General features: G+C 42.1%; 2 protein-coding genes across 6 annotated transcripts in view; one reads left to right on the plus strand and one right to left on the minus strand.

Moving 5' to 3' along the window:
- Window positions 1-1779: 1779 nt before the first annotated feature.
- Window positions 1780-7419, plus strand: LOC103155280 (ankyrin repeat domain-containing protein 34B). 3 transcript variants are annotated; one of them, XM_007576920.2, is made up of 5 exons: window positions 1780-3183; window positions 3781-3998; window positions 4806-4988; window positions 5078-5294; window positions 6073-7419. In XM_007576920.2, exons 2-5 carry the CDS (start codon window positions 3786-3788, stop codon window positions 6783-6785), a joined length of 1326 nt encoding a protein of 441 aa, XP_007576982.1. In that variant the 5' UTR covers window positions 1780-3183; window positions 3781-3785; the 3' UTR covers window positions 6786-7419. The 3 variants fall into 3 exon arrangements, with proteins under 3 accessions (XP_007576982.1, XP_016518697.1, XP_016518698.1); XM_016663211.1 differs by having other exon boundaries at window positions 6076-7419; XM_016663212.1 differs by lacking the exon at window positions 1780-3183 and having other exon boundaries at window positions 3912-3998; window positions 4810-4988.
- A 254-nt stretch (window positions 7420-7673) lies between these two features.
- The window catches only part of LOC103155287 (single-stranded DNA-binding protein 3), a 43469-nt gene continuing 31958 nt past the window's right edge, over window positions 7674-19184 (minus strand). The window contains exons 6-18 of one of the 3 annotated variants that reach the window (XM_007576927.2): window positions 17688-17771; window positions 16529-16588; window positions 16377-16440; window positions 15761-15825; window positions 15602-15663; window positions 14576-14621; window positions 14006-14041; window positions 13867-13921; window positions 13535-13605; window positions 13248-13326; window positions 13122-13150; window positions 12913-13014; window positions 7674-10562 (exon numbers count right to left, since the gene is read on the minus strand). In XM_007576927.2, the coding sequence (XP_007576989.1) occupies window positions 10533-10562; window positions 12913-13014; window positions 13122-13150; window positions 13248-13326; window positions 13535-13605; window positions 13867-13921; window positions 14006-14041; window positions 14576-14621; window positions 15602-15663; window positions 15761-15825; window positions 16377-16440; window positions 16529-16588; window positions 17688-17771 (783 nt within the window). In that variant the 3' untranslated portion in view covers window positions 7674-10532. The remainder of the gene's footprint in view (window positions 10563-12912; window positions 13015-13121; window positions 13151-13247; window positions 13327-13534; window positions 13606-13866; window positions 13922-14005; window positions 14042-14575; window positions 14622-15601; window positions 15664-15760; window positions 15826-16376; window positions 16441-16528; window positions 16589-17687; window positions 17772-19184) is intronic. The other 2 variants (XM_007576935.2, XM_007576944.2) reach the window with 2 other exon arrangements.

A 19184-nucleotide genomic window follows, 5' to 3' on the forward strand; every position in this document is an offset into this window, starting at 1 on the left:
AATAAAGAATGTACTGCGGTGCAAATGACAAGCTTTGTTTGTAGTCAATAGTTTGTGACGATGCCCCCGGTTAGGTAATTAACACGTACAGTACGTAAAACTTTAATCAGTTTATTCAAAGATACATATTTTACAAAATACATTGTTTTATTTCACAACATGAGCTGGATGTGCATCCCTGCCACATGTTCGAAATTATATATTGAATGGAGAAAAGAAGTTTTTTCGTTAGTTTCTTCCAAAATCAAATTATTATTTTTTTTTTTGCAGAAATATGCAAAGTTTGTGGAAATATGCTACAGTATCTATCATACCTCCTGACATCGAGGCAAAAGTCCTATAGATGCACCGTAGAGCCATTAGCAAAACACATATTTAATGGAAGCGGGATGTCTGTGGCAACTCTGATGATAACTGCAAGTAAAGGAATTCTAGATGGTGCTTATGCGACAGGAAAAAAAAAAAGACTGAGTTATAAACATCCATTTAAAAGAGCTTGTCAAATAATTACATAGGAAAGTAGTTTTCCAACCAGTCTGAGAAGAGACCATGTTTTTACAGCTTCACAGTTTCAGCATTTAAACCCTCTTAATGCCAGAATTACATAAAGGCCACATCATGAAACTGTTGTAATTGTGAAATAACAAAAACAATGACGATGTGCTCCAACCTGGTTTATTACAGACAGCTGCAACTTTCAGGATGAGGCACTTATTCATTCAGTATTATTGTGTTTCTTTGTGGGGGGAAAAAATATGCTTGAAAGGCAGAACAAAAAAAAAGAGAGAAAAAAAGGCTAAATCCTGTCTGTGCTGAAGGGATGGTGGTAAAAGAGTACAAGACTGTCTGAGCCACACTGATAAAACCAGTTGAACTGCAATTATATGTCAGTGACATACTTGTCTTGAGGACTAAAGCTATGTTATATAAATGCACATGGGTGTGTTTACGTGACGAAGTAGGTGTAGAAGGAAGTGCAGTGGAAACCTAATCAGAGTTATCTAGGATATAGATGCTGTAAATGTGATTTGCTGTATTACACTGCTAGTATAGATAGGTTAGAAATGGGACATACATGACTGTGTTATGGCTTAAATTTTCTGTTTTAGTGCTCCCGACCAGCAGCCAGTCAATCTTTGTTTACAGAGCATTTTTCAAGCAATTAATGGGGAACGCAAAGTGATTTACATAAGCTAGATACATAAGGCAGCATCTATGACCAAACAGATATATAAAAAAAATAATTAATGTGTTCAACAAGTATGGATTTAAAAAGAAGAAATGTACAAAAATGCATTGTTAACAGAGGTTAACAATTAATTAATTTAAAAAACAAATGAGATGGAAATGAACTAAAACAGGAGAAAAGTGAGTAAATCATGAAAATTACAGAAAATAAAGTACATTAAAAATGTAATCAGTATAAAGCCAAACAGTGCTGAGCAGTTTATCATAATTACCTAAAATCAAACAAAACCCTAAACCACAAAGATCAATCTCAAATTTGCTTTTAAAAACATCAATGGCCTCCCCTGGGAAAGAGTCTTCAGAAAGGCTTTTTGCCTTTTTTTGAGGAAAATTATGCACCACTGAGGGTTTTTGTTCCTCCCAAGACCTTTAATGGCTTCAAAAGTGACTAAAAGCATCTTAAGATTGATTCTTAAACATGGAGCTAACTAGCAGCGAGGAGACCTGGGAATGAGAATGCTGCATAAGCTCTCTTTCTGGTCTCATAGTAGCCGTAGAAGGAGTCACATTCTTTTAGGAAAGCCATAAATGTATCGCAGTCATCGATTCTGCAGGTTGTGGTGGGGCTAATGGAGGTAGCAATAAACTCCACGGAGGTTAAATAAAACAAAAATGCACAACATTATGCATGTTTTCTTTGTAAACATTCAGACCTACATCGTCCTGTTTTGTGGACAGGTTAAAGTGAAATATTCTTTATTGTCCTTCAGTGAGAAAATCACTGAAGGACAATAAAGCAGCAGTAAAGTGACAGCCAAGTAGAAGAATGTACTTTCACATCTAGGTAAAAATGTACATTAAAGGGCCTTCAGCTGTCATGTGTTGTGATCTGTTGGTATGTAAATTAACTAAATTGAGCTAAAATAAAAACAGAAAGTAGGAAATGAGACTGTACAATGAGGGCAGATTTACGGCATAAAATGCTATGGAATTATTAGATAGCATACGCTATATTTACTTTAAAAAAATCATGCAAAAAATCTGCATCTGCATAGGGTATTTTAAGAAACGTACAAAAGACAGACATTTAAAACAAATGGGAAAGACATAAAAAAACAGCAAGTGATGGTTATAGTCGTACAGCTGCTGGGAAGAAGGACCTGCTATAATGCTCCTTTGTGCACCTGGGATGCAACAGTCAGTCACTGAAGGAGTATGTCACTGATTTTTTTTCAGGATAATAGCTTTAAGCTGATGGTATTCAAAAGATTTGTCAGATATACTGATGTTGATGCTTTAAAAAGAACTGTGACTTCTGGAATATCAGAGATTTCATAACATAGTATTTGCCCAATATCCACAAATCAAATGTCTGAGGATTTTTTCTGAATCCTGCAAGCCACATTTATTAAAAAATAAAAATAAAAATAAATAACAGAAAGAAACCCCTAAAATATTCCACTCTTTGCTTCAGGAATCTTGAGTTTCACTTTTGGAGCTGAATCACTGAAAATGACCAACTCCAAAGCAGCAGCAGCAGACAGTTTTAATGAACTGCTGAGAGTTGAACAGAGAGCCTGTGCATGCCGAGGGGTTTTTGTTTGCTTTTGTCTTTTTTCCCTGCGTCTGTTTGAACACAGACGGTGGTCGCAGGGCAGATGAGAGCCGTTCAAAGCTGACTCATATCAAAGGCCCTCTGGCTCTTTGTGATGCTGTGTTTGCGACAGGTGACATTTTGGGCTGGAAACCGTTTGTGACTTTGAACGCCCGCCCTGAGCCGAACCTCTCCTGCGCCAACAGGGAGCAGGAGAGCAGGTGGGAGGGAGGCTGCTGAGGGAAACTCACTTTTCCCTCTGCAGATCGCAGCGACGCATGAAGGCGCTTCTTCTTCTTCTTCTAAAAACAAAACAAAGGCAAATGTTTCAAAGGATTAACAACGACTTCGGTGTGAAATGATTTCTTTCCGGCTGAACTGACAGCAAAAAGAACCATAAGGTAAGTGACGTGCTTTTTGTTAATTTAATACACATCAACCGATGTCTTTCTCCATCTTTGTTCTCAACTTATATTTCAATTTAGGACGTTTTAGCGGGTGACGAAAAATATACAAAAAGACAACAAAAATACAATCCTTCCCAAATACCCTTTTTTTTTTTTTTTGGTCTCCCTTGACTGCAAAAAACTTCTTTGTGAAGACATTTAGATCTAGAAATTTACAGACTATTCCTAAAAGTAATTGTTTATTGCTGGACACCAACAAATATAAATGATTTCCATCGTCTTAGATCAGAAGATTGGTCGAATGTGGAGCCAGAAGCTTGTTGATGAATTGCAAATTTCACTCCCCCCCCACATCCGTTTCTGTTGGTGGTGTTGCACGCATTTGTTTGACTATGCATCATTTGAAATCTTTGTAATTAAAAAAAAAGCTTTTGCGTTCAATTCGAGTTGCATATCCTGCATTTTCAGACCAATTCCAATGGGACCATCGAAAGCGCCAACACGATTACGACATTCACGCTGATGAAGAGCAAACTTCTCAGCGGGTCAGCGACTAAAATGCAGCCTGCCTGACTCTGTTTTGCCTCTCAGGGCAAATGGGGGATCCTCTGACAGACTCCAGCCCCCTCATCAGCGCAGCCTCCTGCGGGAAGCTTCGTCTGGTCCGCCTCCTCGTGGAAGGCGGGGCTCAGGTGAACGGGAGCAACCAGAGAGGAGAGACGCCCCTCTTGGCTGCCTGCAAGGCCCTGAGAGGAGAGCCAGCCGGGAAGGAGAGTGTGAAACTCCTGAGATTCCTGCTGCAGAATAAGGTCAAACTGTGGTGACAAATACTTCCCCTTTCACGAAAACACATGCGCGACGGCAGTGTGACGGTTTTCACAGCAAAAACACAAAATCCTGCTAAGTACTTTTTGGTCTAGTTTCTTGTGCATATATGTTAGTCCATTTGAAATAGGACAAAACTAACTTATAAGTAGCTTCTCAGCGTTGATATATATGAGCTTGTTTAAAGTGAATAATTCCTTAATGTTGATGAAAGAGTGTTGGGTATAAGTGAAATAATCTCCCAGAGGAATATGGAAAAGTTTGTTGTTCCACTAGAAGATTATTTCACTTCCAACTAGTACTTTTTACACCAATATTAAGGACATACTGTCTCAAAACAAGCTTATATGTTGCTGAAAAGTTACTTATAAGTTAGTATTTTTAATTTTATTTTTTTTTTATTTCAAGTGTACTAACATACTTGCACTAGAAACTAGGCCAAAATACTTGGTAAAATTTTGGTGTTTTTTTTTGCAGTGTTGTATATTTACAATGCACAAAAATGAATTAAATAAGCCTCAGATTTAAGTACTTCATCCACCCACGTGTGTGTTCTTGAACGTTTTGTCCATTGTGGAACACAAAACCTCTCACCAAAAGTGCATTATGAAACAGACACTTTGCTTGTGCATCTTCACTCAAGAGCCACAACGCAAAACCGACAGACCCAGAGCAGTTGTTTTTTTGTTGTTGTTTTTTTTTTTTTTATGGTGGGAAGATGAAGCAAACGACATTTAGATCAGCTAAAGTTTGAATTTCAGAAATATTTAAACAGCATCACCTACAATCAGGCAGATCCCAACGCACAGGACCAGGAGGGTCGCACTCCTCTGATGTACACCTGTATGCAGAGAGCGGGCGCTCCGGTGGCGTCCGCCCTGGTGGCTGCAGGAGCTGACCCGTGCATAGAGGACGGCTCTGGAGCCTCAGCTTTGGTCTACGCCATCAACGCACAGCACCAACCCACAGTGCAGGTTATTATCCCAACGGAAAAAAAAATAGAGAAAAATCCTAAAAAGATATAAGAGTACCACAGATGATTCATGCCGCACTTTTATTTCAGGTGCTAATAGACGCTTGCCGGGCCAAAGGTCGTGACATCATCATCATTGCTACGGAGACGGGTGCGAACAGAGGCCCAGTGACCAGGAGGTACCTGAACGTCCCCCCGTCTCCGGACTCCTCCCCAGTGTCCTGCATGTCCCCGTCCGACATCATCCTGAAGACGGGCTCGCCAAGCTCGCCTGAGGGGGGAAACATCTTCAACTTCAGAGGAACAAGTGAGGATTTTAAAAAAAAACAAAAAAAAAACATTTGACCTATCCTCCTGTCAGAAATTGGTTAAAATCATGAGAACTGGTTGCGCATCTTCAGGTCTCAGTTAACTGACCTCAGATGAAAGACAAGAACGAATGACATTTGCCTAAAATGGGCAGCTTTCCATCTGGAGAAGTCTAAAGTCATCTGGAGAAATGGTTTACAGTCAGATATAATAAAGGCAGAACCAGCTAGCTGACGAGAAATGTTATTGGACGGGTCGAAATAACGCTTTTAATTCCAGTAACTCTGTAGCCACTGTCAGGCATGGTGGTGGTAGCTTCATACTGCTGGGTTGTTTGGCTGGTAAAGGTGAACTACCTCACAATTATTTAATCTAAAATCTACAGCTAGAAGACGAGAACTTTGCTATAATCAATCAGCCTCGCATCAACACTGGGTTAGGAATGGCTAACATTTAGCAAATGCCCTCAGAAGAAAGTTTCCTTTTAAATTTCTCTGTCTGCAAAATTCTTAGCCAGGAAATTTCAAATCGCAACTGCATTCAAAGTTGGTTCAGACTAATTCCATGAATGCTGGGTAATTTCCAAGTTGCAACGTAGAAATGTCCCTTGGATGTGAATTTCTAGCTTTGAATCTTGCAAGAAACTACATCGACTAAACGACAGTGTTTGGTCAGATTGTTCCTGGAAGAAAGACAAGAGTGTAATTTTGGAATTGTAGAAATAGCATCATTTAGTAATGACTCTGACTCGGGCTTTTCTGTTCGTTTATGTCCAGCAGGCAAACACGGAAGCGGCAGCAGACGCTCGTCGTTCGAGCTGAGTCAGTCAAGTCCATGTAGGGGTCCGGCTTCCAGACAGAGGGTGTCGTCTGAACCGTGGTTGGCCATCAACAACCTGGACTCCCTGCAGAGGGCTTATGAACGGGGAATGAGGGAGAGGAACCTCGAGGAGGAAGGAGAGGTGCAGGGAGAATGTGGAGACGAGGACGTAGATGAGGAGATAGAGGACGGCGTGGCGCGCAGACCGGATGCTGGGTTTACCGGGGACGTTCGTAAATGCTGGAGTAAGGACTCGGTTACAACTAAATCAGACGGCGGTGTCCCCAAGAGGATTCTGTCACCAGGAGGGTCAGACACGAAGCTTTCAGCCTGCTCATCCCGTCGCTTTTATCTCCGCAGGAACACCCTCCCCTCTGTCGCTGCGGTCAATCCTCCCCTTCACCTCCCGCCCTTAACGAAGCAACCGGACTCTCGCCTGCAGGTGCCAGCTAACGTTTTACCTGCAGGAAGCAGCAGACGCGTGTCCTGGTTTCAGCCGCGCCCGCCCTGCTCCTCCTCTCCCCTGACCTCTGCCAGAGCGGCCCTGCTCCCTCTGCTGCCCCAGGCCTCCTCTCTGTTCGCTCCTGCTGGCTTCAGTCACAGGGAGAGGAGCGGGAGGTCACCGCGTCGCCACTCGGCGCAGTTGGAACAAAATAATTTGGACTTCTGAAACTGTGAAGCTATAGGTTTGCGGTCTGGTTTTATTTTATTTAAATAAGTGTCGAGTCCAGCCACATCTGCAGCTTCCTGCATTATTTTGTATCAGTTCTCGATCTGAATGAGTTTCACCTTCTATGAAGTAGATGTAAGAACTAGCCGCAAAACTAGTTAACATCTTTTCACTCAGTCTGTGTGTTTTTGAATGTCGTTTTGTAGCCTAATGGAAAAATATTTGAGAAGAAAAATGTTCTGGTTTCAAATTTAGAAGGAACATAGGAGCTAGTGTTCATGGCAAAAGGAGTGAAGTCATTTTATTTCTTTTTAATATGTATCTACAACAAGAGGGACACAGGCAAAAACGACCGACAAGTTGATGGAAATTAAAACAAAACAATAAAATAAAGTACATTTAATCAGCATCGATGTAGATTTCCAACCTTTTTTTTTCAATAAGCAACTTTTTTTTTTGTCTAAAGTAACTTTACAATATAAAGAAACATACGAAGGAACCTCTTTTTTTTAACTACACAAGACATTTAGGATCTGAAACTACCCTAACATGATATACAAAGCAACTTCCTGCCTTATATTCAATACTGCTTTGTCATCAGGAGGAAATAATGAGGAACCGAACAGAAAAAAAAAAAAAAATCTTTACTCCCAATTCTGCCCCAAAGTCCTGTCTTAACCCTCCCCATTCCTTAATGTTACAGTATTATACATCAGCACGATAGAAATACAGTAATGATCAACATTGTGACGGCTTTGCTTACAGGACAGAAAGAAGTCGGACTGCATTTTATACAACAGTATTAAAGTACACGGGAGAAAACGCATGTTGATGCACTTTCTCTACCTCATCTTAGCAACAAATATGTCCATGTGGCTTTTTTTTTTCTCTCTCCTTCCTTCCTCTTGCTTCCACAAACGTTTCTCTTGCCTGATTTTAAATAGATTAGAAAATCCTTCATAGTAAAGTATGTACTCTGATCTCCGGTGTGCTGGACTGAGAGCCAGTGTCCTGTGTGCCCTGCTTTGTTTGTTTGTTTGTTTTTTTGTTGTCAAGTCAAAAGAAGCTGAGCTGCAGTGCATCCGAGACCACGTGTCATTTGTTTTTGCACCTGGTCTTTGAAAATTCTGCCAAAAATTGCAAAAAAGAAAGAAAAGAAAAAAAAAGAAAGAAGAAAACAAATTTCTTACTTTGTATTTTTCTGTAGTCACCTCAAATGCATCATGTTTAAAACACGTGTCGATGAGTTATCCCAGAACTAACTACAGGTAATTTCCCTCCTTTTGTCCTGCTCAGTTGCAGCACAGAGAGGCCCCCCCAAATCCCCCACGTAAATATGGGTTGCGAGGTGAAATAGCATAATCGTCTATAGCAGCTCCGGTTTTTAAGTTTCATATCATTTCTGGTTAAAAGTACACCGCTTGCCTGAATCAGCACGCTACTGATCAACTGTTCAGTTGTGATTTGAAATATCAAAACATGTCAATGATATCAAAATGCATTTTACAGTATTTACAAAAAGAAAAAAAAAACAAAAACAACAGAACAAATTGAAAAAAAAAAACATGGAGAGTTGTACAAAAAAAAAATTCAGAAGTGAAGGAGAGGGGGAAAAGTGGTGTTTGTGTAAGAATGCCAGCCTGATGGAGAGATGAGAATAAAGGGAGAAGGATGGAAGAGGAGGAAGAGGAGGAGGAGGAGGGACGTCGCTCTTTTAGTCAACGGAGCAGAGATTTGGGGCTCCCAAACCTTCCTTTCAGCAAAGCAAGCTCCAAAACAGCACAGGCGGACAAACAGGATCGCAATACTGGCAGAGGAAGGTGGGGTGGAGTGGCGTGGACAGAACCTTTCGGGCTCAGATGGAGGACTCTGCTGAGCGCATCTGCAGATTTATACAGTTGCTACCAATTCTGCGACAAAAACAGGGATGACACTTACAAAAACGAAAAGAAAACAAAAAGAAAGAAAAGGATTTATAAACAAATTAAAAGTACATAAATAAATAGAGCTGTGCATTATTATTATTATTATTATTATTTTTTTTTTACTGCAGCAAAGTTACAAAAGCAGGAGGCAGAGATGCTGCTGGTGAGCAAGGGAGTAAAAAGATCTGGATGTTTTCAAAAATGCTCAATAGGTACCGTAATGGACGAAATAAAATCCCACCAGCAGGGGGCAGTGTGCTCACAGAAAGCCATGTGACGCGCAGCAAATTACAGGTGCTTCTCAGCGAGTCTGAATATCATCAAAACATTTACTTCAGTGTTTAAATTCAAAATGTGAAACTGACAGAGTGATATATTTATCCAGCTGATCAAGGTCGACGGCCAACAAAAAATCCAAAATGCAGCTTCTGCTAAGATGGCGACCTCTGACCTGACGGCAATCAAGCACCCTGCTGCTGTAAGCATGTCAATGGAAAACTGGGTGGAAGAAAAAAAAAGTGCTAATGCATGATTGCATGCACCAACATGGAGTACAGCTGTCGCATTCATCAAGCCGACACAAAGCCAACAGAACAAATGCTGCACTGTTGCTCAGCAGCACATTTCTTTTTGTTTTTGTGCAGTCTGAGCTGGTAAACTTGCATGACTTGAACCCCTGCAGTGAATCTAACGATGCATAAATTAATGCAAAAGGAGCCCAGGTCAAGTACTGAGTGCATATAATGAGTGGACAAACTTTTCAGTAACTTTTTTTTTTTCTTTGATGTTTTCATTCAAATTTTGTTGGAAACCGCATTTCGCATTTTCATCAGCCTTCAGCTATAACCACTAACTTAAATATACACTTACAACATTCAACTCTGATTAATTTAACATTTTGAATTGAATTTCTGATATGAATTAACTTTCCAACGATATTCTAAATGAGAGGAATCTGTATTTGAGACTCGTGTGTGTGTGTGTGCACATGTGCTGTTTTCATTTAAACAGTGTGCCCCTAAAAACAAATGAAAAGAAAAACCTTAATCTTAAAATAATAGCAATATCATAATAATAATAATACAATTAAAATAAAAATAGCAATGATACATTACATACACAAAAGAATTTTGGAAAAACATGTTCACTGATCATCACAACAACTCTGTTACAAATGTACACGTACAGAGAAAAAAAAACAAAAAACAATGTTGTAGGGACATCGAGGGCCCTCTGTGGAATCTGTTGGGAGCAAAAACAAAAACCAGTAAAGACGGAAAAAAAAATAAATAAAAAAAAAAATCCAACATTGTGGTTGATGAGATTCTCAGCAGCTGCAAAGAGAGTCCAGGAGGGACGGCGGCGCGCTCCGGTCTCCTCCATCCCCTCGCTCATTGTCTGGACCCCGAGAGAAAGCTGGGGAGGCTGGGGCCGGAGTCTGAGAGGAGGCCCTTCCTGCTGCCCTGCGACTGCTTCCTGTTCACGCCGGCGGCCATTTTGCACGCTCCGGGAGGGCCCGTCTTAATTAGAGTTCCAGCATGCTCCAGGGCGCTCCCGGAAGGCTGCGTGGCCGCAGCAGTTCCCGAAGGGAGGAGAGGAAGACAGAGGGCGGGTCGGGGGCGGTGGAGGACGGATGCCGTCAGGAGGGAGGGGGGCCAAGGGGAGAAAAGGTGTGTGTGTGCGATGAGGGGAGGCGGGTCAGTCCGAGGGTCAAGTTAGGATTGAAGAAAATGATTTAAAAAAAAAAAATCAAAAAAAAAAATCAGGTGCAGAGTCACAAAAAATTGGGGGAGAAAGATTAAAAAGAAAAAAAAAAAGAAAATCACACACTCATCGTCATGTTGGGTGAATACTGAAAAGAGAGAGAGGGGAAGGGGGGAGGAGGAGGGCAGAAATGAGTGGAGATATCACCGACAACGATTAAACACTAGAGGGCGCTCAGACCCAGGCCTGCAGAGCTGCAGGAAGCACAGACTTGAGGTCTGAGTCAGGCTGCTTATACAACAGACTCCATCAGTCAGCGCTGTCATGTTTCTGTTGTCTTCGACAAACAGGAAGGGAGGTCAAACTGCTTCCAGAGATAAAGCACGCTTTACAGCGGCGCTCTCAGGTCGGGGTTCCAGAACGGCTTCCTTTCTCAATTTCCCAGACTCAAATTTACAAAACGACTAGTTTTCAGACCATCCTGGATATTTGAGCACCAGATGTTTAACCATTTGGATTTCAGTTCCTGAATTTCCCACAAATCTCCTGAAGTTGGCCTCTACTCGGAGAGTGAGATAAATAGGCACTTTTTGTCCTCCCTGCTTTTTTCAGATGTTCATTTGGAATGAATTGGTATTCGCAAAAACATGTAGGCCAGTGGAAAAGGGGCAATAGATTCTATAAAGCACCTCTTTATGATTCCTGATATCTTTATTCTGTTTCTAAAACAGAAAAAAAAGCCTTTTATAACAGCACTAACTACAGTTCACCAGCTGCAATTCCTGTTAGGCTACAACATTTATTAGATTGCCAAAAAGACTGGGAGGAACCCTGACACAGGAACCCGGCTCGATGCGGAGAACGACCCGATAGCTCCAACAGCGAATCAGACGCGTTTTGTTTTTAGTTGACAGCAGCGCTGCAGCCTTTTATCTGAGCTCAGCTTGTTGCCGTCCCGTGAACCCCGTGGCTCTGCAGGTCGAGGGTAAGAGAGCGTCACAAATTTTACACAACGCAGGGAACCAAACCCATCAACTCCCGCCCGCTATGCCATTTTAACCAGAACCAAGGTGTTTGCTTTGAGTTTCAGATACAGTTCAATCAATCGGCTATAATCACATCACATACAGAGGGCACAGAATGAAGTTTTAAGAGATTAGTAAGCGGCCACAATGCAAGCAGAACACAAGCTCTTACAAGGAGTCAACGTGGATAAAAGTGAGTTTCGTTGTCGCTAAAGACAAAATTTAGAGTGCTGCGTCCCAACATGTAAAGTTCAGCTTAAAAAGAAGCTTAAATCTAGAAAATATTTGAGATTTACAAAGAGATTGATTCTAAAATGAGTCTATTTTGGATCTTGAGGCCCAGATATCCAACAGCCATGTTTGAGTTTGATACGCAGGGAACCAAAAATCTCACAATTAAGATTCATTTTTTACAGTAGGTATGGATTCCTGTTCGAGTTCAGATCTTAATATTCACTCATCATGGACTGAGTGTTAACAACTTAAGAGCTTTTAATGATTCATTTTAATGGAACAAACATTTTAAATAAGTTTTAAAACTAAAGCTGTTTAACTTCACTCATCCCCGCCACGCTGGAGAGAGTCAGCACCGTCTGTCGTCCTCAGCAGGGCTACGAAAAACTAAGCTATTCAGTCATAACGACAAAAGAAGTTCAGAAAAATCTGAAGGAGGAAGGTGAGGCTGTGAAATATAATGGTGCAAATGTTAAGCACGGTGTGGGCAGCGTTATGCTGAGGGGCTGACACTGTCAGTCCCAAGTTTCTGGAATGAGGAAGACCTCGACTCAACAGTGTTCTCCTAGTATTCAGAGGAATTGGGGTTCACAACCACAGAGAATAACTAAAAACCACAGATACTTGAAACTCCCTCTATAAACACTTTTAATGGCATATTTTAATAGTTCAAACACAAAGTTAAAATTTGTATTAGTGCTACCACAGAAACCAGCATCTGCAGTCTTCCTGGGATGCTCTTGGGGGTTCAACCAATCAGCACTCAGGAAAAATATTGGCGCTCCTGGATTGGTCGATTTAATTCTAGTTTCTGATTTGCGTTTTAAGATTCACTGAAGCTGCTTTACAATTCATTCCACTCTAAAAGAAGAACAGTCCAAATGAATCATTAAAATAAATACGGCCTCATGCCCATGAATCCAGGCTGCTTTAAAATGTCCCAAAAGGGTTTGATTCAACTTTGATTTGATTTACCTGGTTGGTTTTGAACTTCAGAAAACATAGACAGTGTAAAAATACATACAAAGAAAAAATAAAGTCTGTAAAACTGAGATTTCTATAAAAAAAAAAAAGTTTCTCTTAAATTACCAAAATAGGGACATATTAGCACTTTATTTCACTCCTAAATTTCAATCATTCAAACCCTCTGCTTGCATTCTTCCACTGGTGTATGTCAGGATTGAGAGGACAAACCGTTAAAGGGTGTGAAATGTCGCCAACACGCTCCACTCCACTTACACTTTCGCTTTGGAATGGGTTCAAAAAGTTGCCGCCCATTTCGCCGTCGTCCCGCGGCGTCCCGGGAGGATTGTTCATGCCTCCCATATTGTTAGGAGAGCTCTGGTGGGAGAGAAAGCGAGAGAGAGGGTCGAAACAGGAATAACACAAGATCTGACTGAAGCGCCGCTGGAGCACAGAGGAAACGCTTAAAGAAGATGTTTACTCACCTTTGGCAACCCATCCATATCCCCAGACCCTGAGGATGTAAAGCACAGATTTGAGTACTTTCAGAAATAAATAATTAAAAAAAAAACGTAATGCGAGTCGCCAAGTCCCACTGTGTCTCAACCCACCTAGTGATCCATTCATGTGATGTGGCTCCATGGCTCCCATAGCTCCCATTGGCCCATCAGGCCCCGGTCCCATAGGGAACTGGTGAGAGGGAATTATGAATGACTTGAGATCATTTTTTCTCTCTGCGGACTCGTAGGTATAATTGTAATCTTTGGAGGCAAAGCTGAAGTGATTTAATTCAGACTCCCCGGATTAATCCAAGCATTTCTCAACACTAATGCAGTTAGAGCAACATTTACATTTTCATCTTTGCCACAAATAATTGATTCTGCAACAAAAAACTCACATTGGGTCTGTTGCCTCCAGGTCCGATAGGATTCATCATTGTGTAGATGTTTTCACTGGAGTTGGTTGAATCTAGGAAAAATAACGCAACTACATTAATGACAAGTTATTTAAATGATGACGTCACACAAAATAATAATAATAATAATTTTAAAAAAAGGATTTAATGGAGTGAAGGATAAAGGATCAAAATAAAAACAATGCAAGACGGGGAAAATGAGAAACAAACAATAGCAGTTGGTGGCGAGCAGAGAAAATGAAGATTGTTGAGTGAGGAAATGAACTGAGAGACAGATGAGAGTTTGTGACAGGGGACGCAGTTGGGTGACGCACCACCTGGGCTGGGCATGATGGGAGTTCCAGGTGGCCCTCCTCCACCCGGTGGACCCTGGGAAACAAAATTAAAGGTTTACAAGTCACATAAGCAGAGAACATGTCTTAATAAAGTGGCTTTATTTACAGTTTGACTCACCACATAGTTTCCTGGTGATGATGAGGAGTAAGCTATCTGCAGAGGGAACAGTGGTCAGAGCCAACTTACAGTAAAAACCTGTACAGTGTGCATTTGTATTCAGCCCCACTTTACTCTGACAATTAAACCTGTTGAAATGATGCGAGTTTGGCTCGCTGCAAAACTAAACTACATTCAAAGCTCTGCGTGAAGCATACTGAAGCACGGTGGTGGCTGCATGGTCAGAGTTACGTTAAATGCCGGGCAAATATGGAAGAAAAACTTGTTCTATGCTCTCAAGGAGAGGAGGATTAGGTCCGAGCAGGACAGCAACCTCAAACATACGGTCAGAGTCTCATGGGATTGTTCAAAATGAAGCACAGAATGGCCTAGTCAAAGACCAAACATCATTTCAACTGAAAATCTGTGAATAGACCTAAAAATAGCTGAAGTTGTGACTGAACTGGGAACATTTTGAAAAGAGAAATCTTCTTTTAGCTAAAATAGTTTTAGCTGTGACTGAAATGGGAAGCTGGGCCTGTTTGGACTCAGTTGCAGTCATCATATTTTACATATAAAATGTGGACTCACTGAGTTAGCATTAGGTCCTGGCCATGGCCCCCTTCCTCCAGGACCCCTGAGGAAAAGACAAAAAGAGGAAAATGTGTAGAAAAAGTTGGTCAGAAGGAGAAAACACCTGAGATGACGATGAAAGACTAACTAGAAGAAAACATGCAGCTGTTACTGCATTAAGAGAAGTCATAATCTGCAACTGTCTTAGACAAAACAATCTCTAGTCCATTTTCATGCAACGATAAAGGACAATAGAATATTAAAGCAAAATATTGTGGACCCAGAAGCAGTTTATGTTTTAAAATAAATTAACCAAGCATTTCAGCATCTGTAGATTTTCAACTTGCTCAAATATTCTAGCGTCAAAGTCAATGTGCTTACTGCGTCCAAATTGTGCTTCAAATCAGAAAAGCAAAAACCAGGTTTCAAGATGAATTGTGTTTAGTTTACGGCTGATCCGTGACACTCCTCCGATAATCTGAAAACCTGGAAAACTCTGCAGAAATTCATGCTGAAGGAAAGACCGGCTGATGATATGTTGGTTGTTTGTGTAGCTCATGAAGTGTCTGTACATGCAGATTAATAATCCTACTTCTGTTAACAGTTTCTTTCATTGGAGTCATAAAGTCACTTAGGAGTATTTGTATGCTCAGTTTAGAATATGTAGAAGTACTCTTGATCTAAATTATGGAATATATACTTTATTTGTAAGATACTTATGTTTGTGAGCTGGATTTCCTCCAACAGGGATCAATGCAGGATCATCCCGTCGTATCTGAACTGCTTTGTAAATGCAGGTTGTGCCAAATGCAAACTGACTGTTTATTTATTCTTTATGAAACGGCCAATGTGGTGTGAATGATCCATTTCAAAAAAAGTAACCCAAAGTGTAGCAACTTTCCTTCAGCTGTTGAGCTGCAGTGGCAGCAACAGGTGGAGGAGGGGAGGCATTGCTTTTCTGCTGCTACTCAAAGGAGGAGAAGAGCAACTACAGGCTGACTGAGGTACCTGTGAACTAATGAGAGGGTATTTCACCGGACTTACATGTTCATTCCTGGCATGGGACCCCCCATGGAGTTTGGAGGAGGCCTCATGCCTCCGTAGTTCTAAGAAACAGGACATAAAGAAATGTCAGAAAATTCAAAACACATTTGAATCAGTCTAAAAGGAGAAAAAAAAGCCTCCATTTTCCTTTATTTGTACCTGTGGGCCCATGGCCATTCCTCTGGGAGGATTCATTCTCATTGGTCCACCCATGTTAGGATGTCCTGGCAGAAAGAAGAACAGAACCAGAGTCACACCATAAACACACAGGCACATATGTCTCAGCTCCTAAAAGTCAGGAATTAAGTCAGCAATGCAACAGACATTGCTCTGCCGTAATCCCATGAGCTGCAGGCCTCCAGAAGGTCTAATCTACCGCCAAAATCACAACACACTCCTCCTCGAGTCAAACACACCCACCATTTAGTTAAAAAGGCCAAAAAAATACTTAGAAGATTAACAAATGTGCCATTTTAAAATCTGCATTGTTTAAAGGTTAGATTCAGCTAGCTATTGAGGTGATTTCAGAAATATTTAAAACGTTGTTGCAACTGGTTGAAGCCCTAAAGACTAGGATTTTAAATGTGAATACATAAACTACAAGGCAGAAAGTCTACAGAAGAGTAGACTGATGGATGTTGACCACAGTATTGTCAGCATCAAAAGTTAGTGTTTTCTCTCTCTGATTAAAATAAATAAGAGCGACATGAGAGAGAATCCCTGAGGAACACCTTTGGATAGAAAAGGGAAGCTAGAGGAGGTTCTTCAGCCTTACCTTGCGGTCTTGTTGGGTCCAAACTGTTTGGCAGGAGAGGCTGCGATCCGGGGATTCCCCCAGGCTGGGAAGAGAGCAGAAACGGAAACTCAACAACATAATAACACACACATAGTTCATTTAATGTAAATTTGATCCAAACAGGCGATTACCTGATTTGGCATTCGGAGTGAGGGGCGTGGACCACCTGGATACCGCGGCGACATGAAAGGCTAAAGGGACCAGGAAAAAAAAGAAAACAAAAGCGGAAGACAGAAAAGAGGGGAAAAAAACAAGGGCGGTGGGGAAGAGACACAGAGAAAATGACATTTCTATTATTGATAAATCCAAAAGCACTCAAACAGAGGAAGCACTGAGAACACACAGATGGACACAGCGCGGCTGGAAAATGGATGACAACATCGGAAAACTGCAGAATCAGCAGCACGTCCGACGTGGAACCGAAAAGGAAAAACATCCTTGGCATGAGCTTGTGCGGTATAAACTTTATAAAGTGCCCTTTATGCCCAACAAGATGGACTGAAAGCTCGTTTCGAGTGCGGGTGTGCGAGAGTCTTCCCTTCCCGGTAAGCCGACTCGGCCCTGTGGTCTGCCTTGGCGCAGTCGGAGACGCCTCGGGCCAACGACACGGTTCAAAACCCTTAGCGGAAGCGTGCCCACACTCCCTCGCACACAAGAAAGAAACTGGAAACCACAAGAATGAAAAGCCGAGCCGCCGCAGTTAATGGGCTAAAGCCTAGCTTCACCTCCACAGCGGCGTCTGCAGCCGCTGTAGCTGAGACGTGGCGGCTGAACTCCCTACATGTCGATGACCAAAAACTCAGTAGGAAACTGCTGGATATGTATGCGATTGTTAATTTTGCTTGTCTGCTTTTTTATTTATAAGATGCAAGAAGAAGTAAGTGAGGGGGAGGGGAGAGGTGTGTGAGCTTGTTTGTGTGTGTTCAGGCTGGAGCAGATAAGTGTGCAACCCCCCACAAGCTGCTCCGGGGGAGGGGCAAGGAGTGAATTATTCATCCCGCACGGGGACAGCCGATTCTCGGCCTTCGAGAGGAGCCTGCCCTACTGCCTGCCTCTGGATGCTTGGCTTTTCTTTTTTTAATTATTTCTTTTATTTAAAAAAAACCAAAAGGAGCTCATAACTGCAGGGGACTTCCTTTAGTGGGGAGTTAGCCTGAACAAATGTAGCTCTTGGAGGACTCAAGGGTGGTCGGAGGACAGAGTGCAGGTAGCAAATGGGAAGAGAGAAGCTGGAGTGTGTGGGTCAGGGAATGACGGGGTGTTTGAGAGAAAGTGTTTGCTGCTTCTTACCTGGCCATGGGGTCCCATCATGGGGTTGCTGGGGTTGTGTGGGGGGGGCTGTGCGTGAGGGGACTGCTGAGAGCCGGGCGGTCCCTTTAAGAAAGAAGAGCGATATCAGAGAGGGGAGGGGCCAGAATGTGGGGTTCACACCTGGAGGAAGAACCCGATCAGAGTCACAGAAGAGAGGAAAACCATGTTGGGAGGGAGTCTGGAGGGAGCGTTTTCGTTGGAGGAGGACGTTGAGAGGAAAACGCTGCTTATTTTTATTTTATTTTTTTGGGGGGTGGGGGAATCAAAACTCCAAACTAATTGACAAATATCATCTTTATACACGGCCTTAAAGTGACCCTGTTACACCACAAGCGCTGATCATTTCCACCACCTTGTTATGTCCCGCGACTGTTCTACTTCCAACCACACGGGGGCAGTGTTATAAAAGGCTTACCACAACAAGCCAAGCAGAGGCACAGACTCGCAACCGGAGAGAACGCCGACCACAAACAAAATAAACAAAACAAAAATACAGAAGCATTTCTGGAAACCTACTTCATGACAGAGTCGAGTTCCGGTGCCAACACACAAATACGATCATACCGCTGACTTCTCCACCCGGGACAGGAGGTCAAAAACCTCTGATAAATACGTCACTACGCGACACCCTCTTCAGTGAAGTTCAATGTTTTACTTCCCCCCCCCCTTTCCCCGCTCTCCCCTCCTAAACAATGAGTGTCAGATTCACAAATAGCAAGTGGAATTTTCCACCTTTCCCTCCAAGACATCCGGACACACAGAGAGAAAGAGAGAGAGAGAGAGAGGGAGAGAGAGAGAGAGAGAGAGAGAGGCAACGCGTCGGCTACCGGAGAGCGTCTGGGAGTTTGTGCGCTCAAAGTTAGCCAGAGAATAACTAGTTCAGAGTAACCTGTTGTGACATACGTCTCAAAGCAACATCCACTGCTTGGGCTCTTAAAGGTATCATCAGAAATGGTACAGTGCAAAAAGTTCTCATTTCACAACCAGACGAGGTTTTATGTGTGAGCTCCACATAGCAGTGGATGGACACATGCTTTTAAAAGTTTTTGTCTTATTTTGTTTGAGTAATCCCTGTATGATGCATCTGCCAATATATTTCACAGTGGGAAATCTTTTTTTTTTTTTTTTCAGGGTTTTCTACCACTCAGCATGGGTTTTTCATGCAGCCACAAAAAGTTTCAGTCTAGTCTAACCAGAGCGCATTCTTCCATGTTTGCTACGTTAAACTGAAAATGGGGTTAATTACAGCTTTCAACAACTATCTGCTTACCAAATCCTCCAAAGTGGCCAGATTTGTTATGTCTATGACTTACACTGTCAACATGTTATCCCACCTGAGCTGTGGATCTCTGCAGCTCCGCCAGAGTTACCAGGTTCCTCTTGACTGCTTCGCTGATTATTGCTCTCCTTGCTCAGTTATTTCGTAGAAGGTCTGCAGTTGTCGTGTACTCTCTCCTTTTCTATTGTGCTCAGTTT

Source organism: Poecilia formosa, unplaced genomic scaffold (genome assembly GCF_000485575.1).
Source record: "Poecilia formosa unplaced genomic scaffold, Poecilia_formosa-5.1.2 Scaffold8, whole genome shotgun sequence".
NCBI classification, from domain to species: domain Eukaryota; kingdom Metazoa; phylum Chordata; class Actinopteri; order Cyprinodontiformes; family Poeciliidae; genus Poecilia; species Poecilia formosa.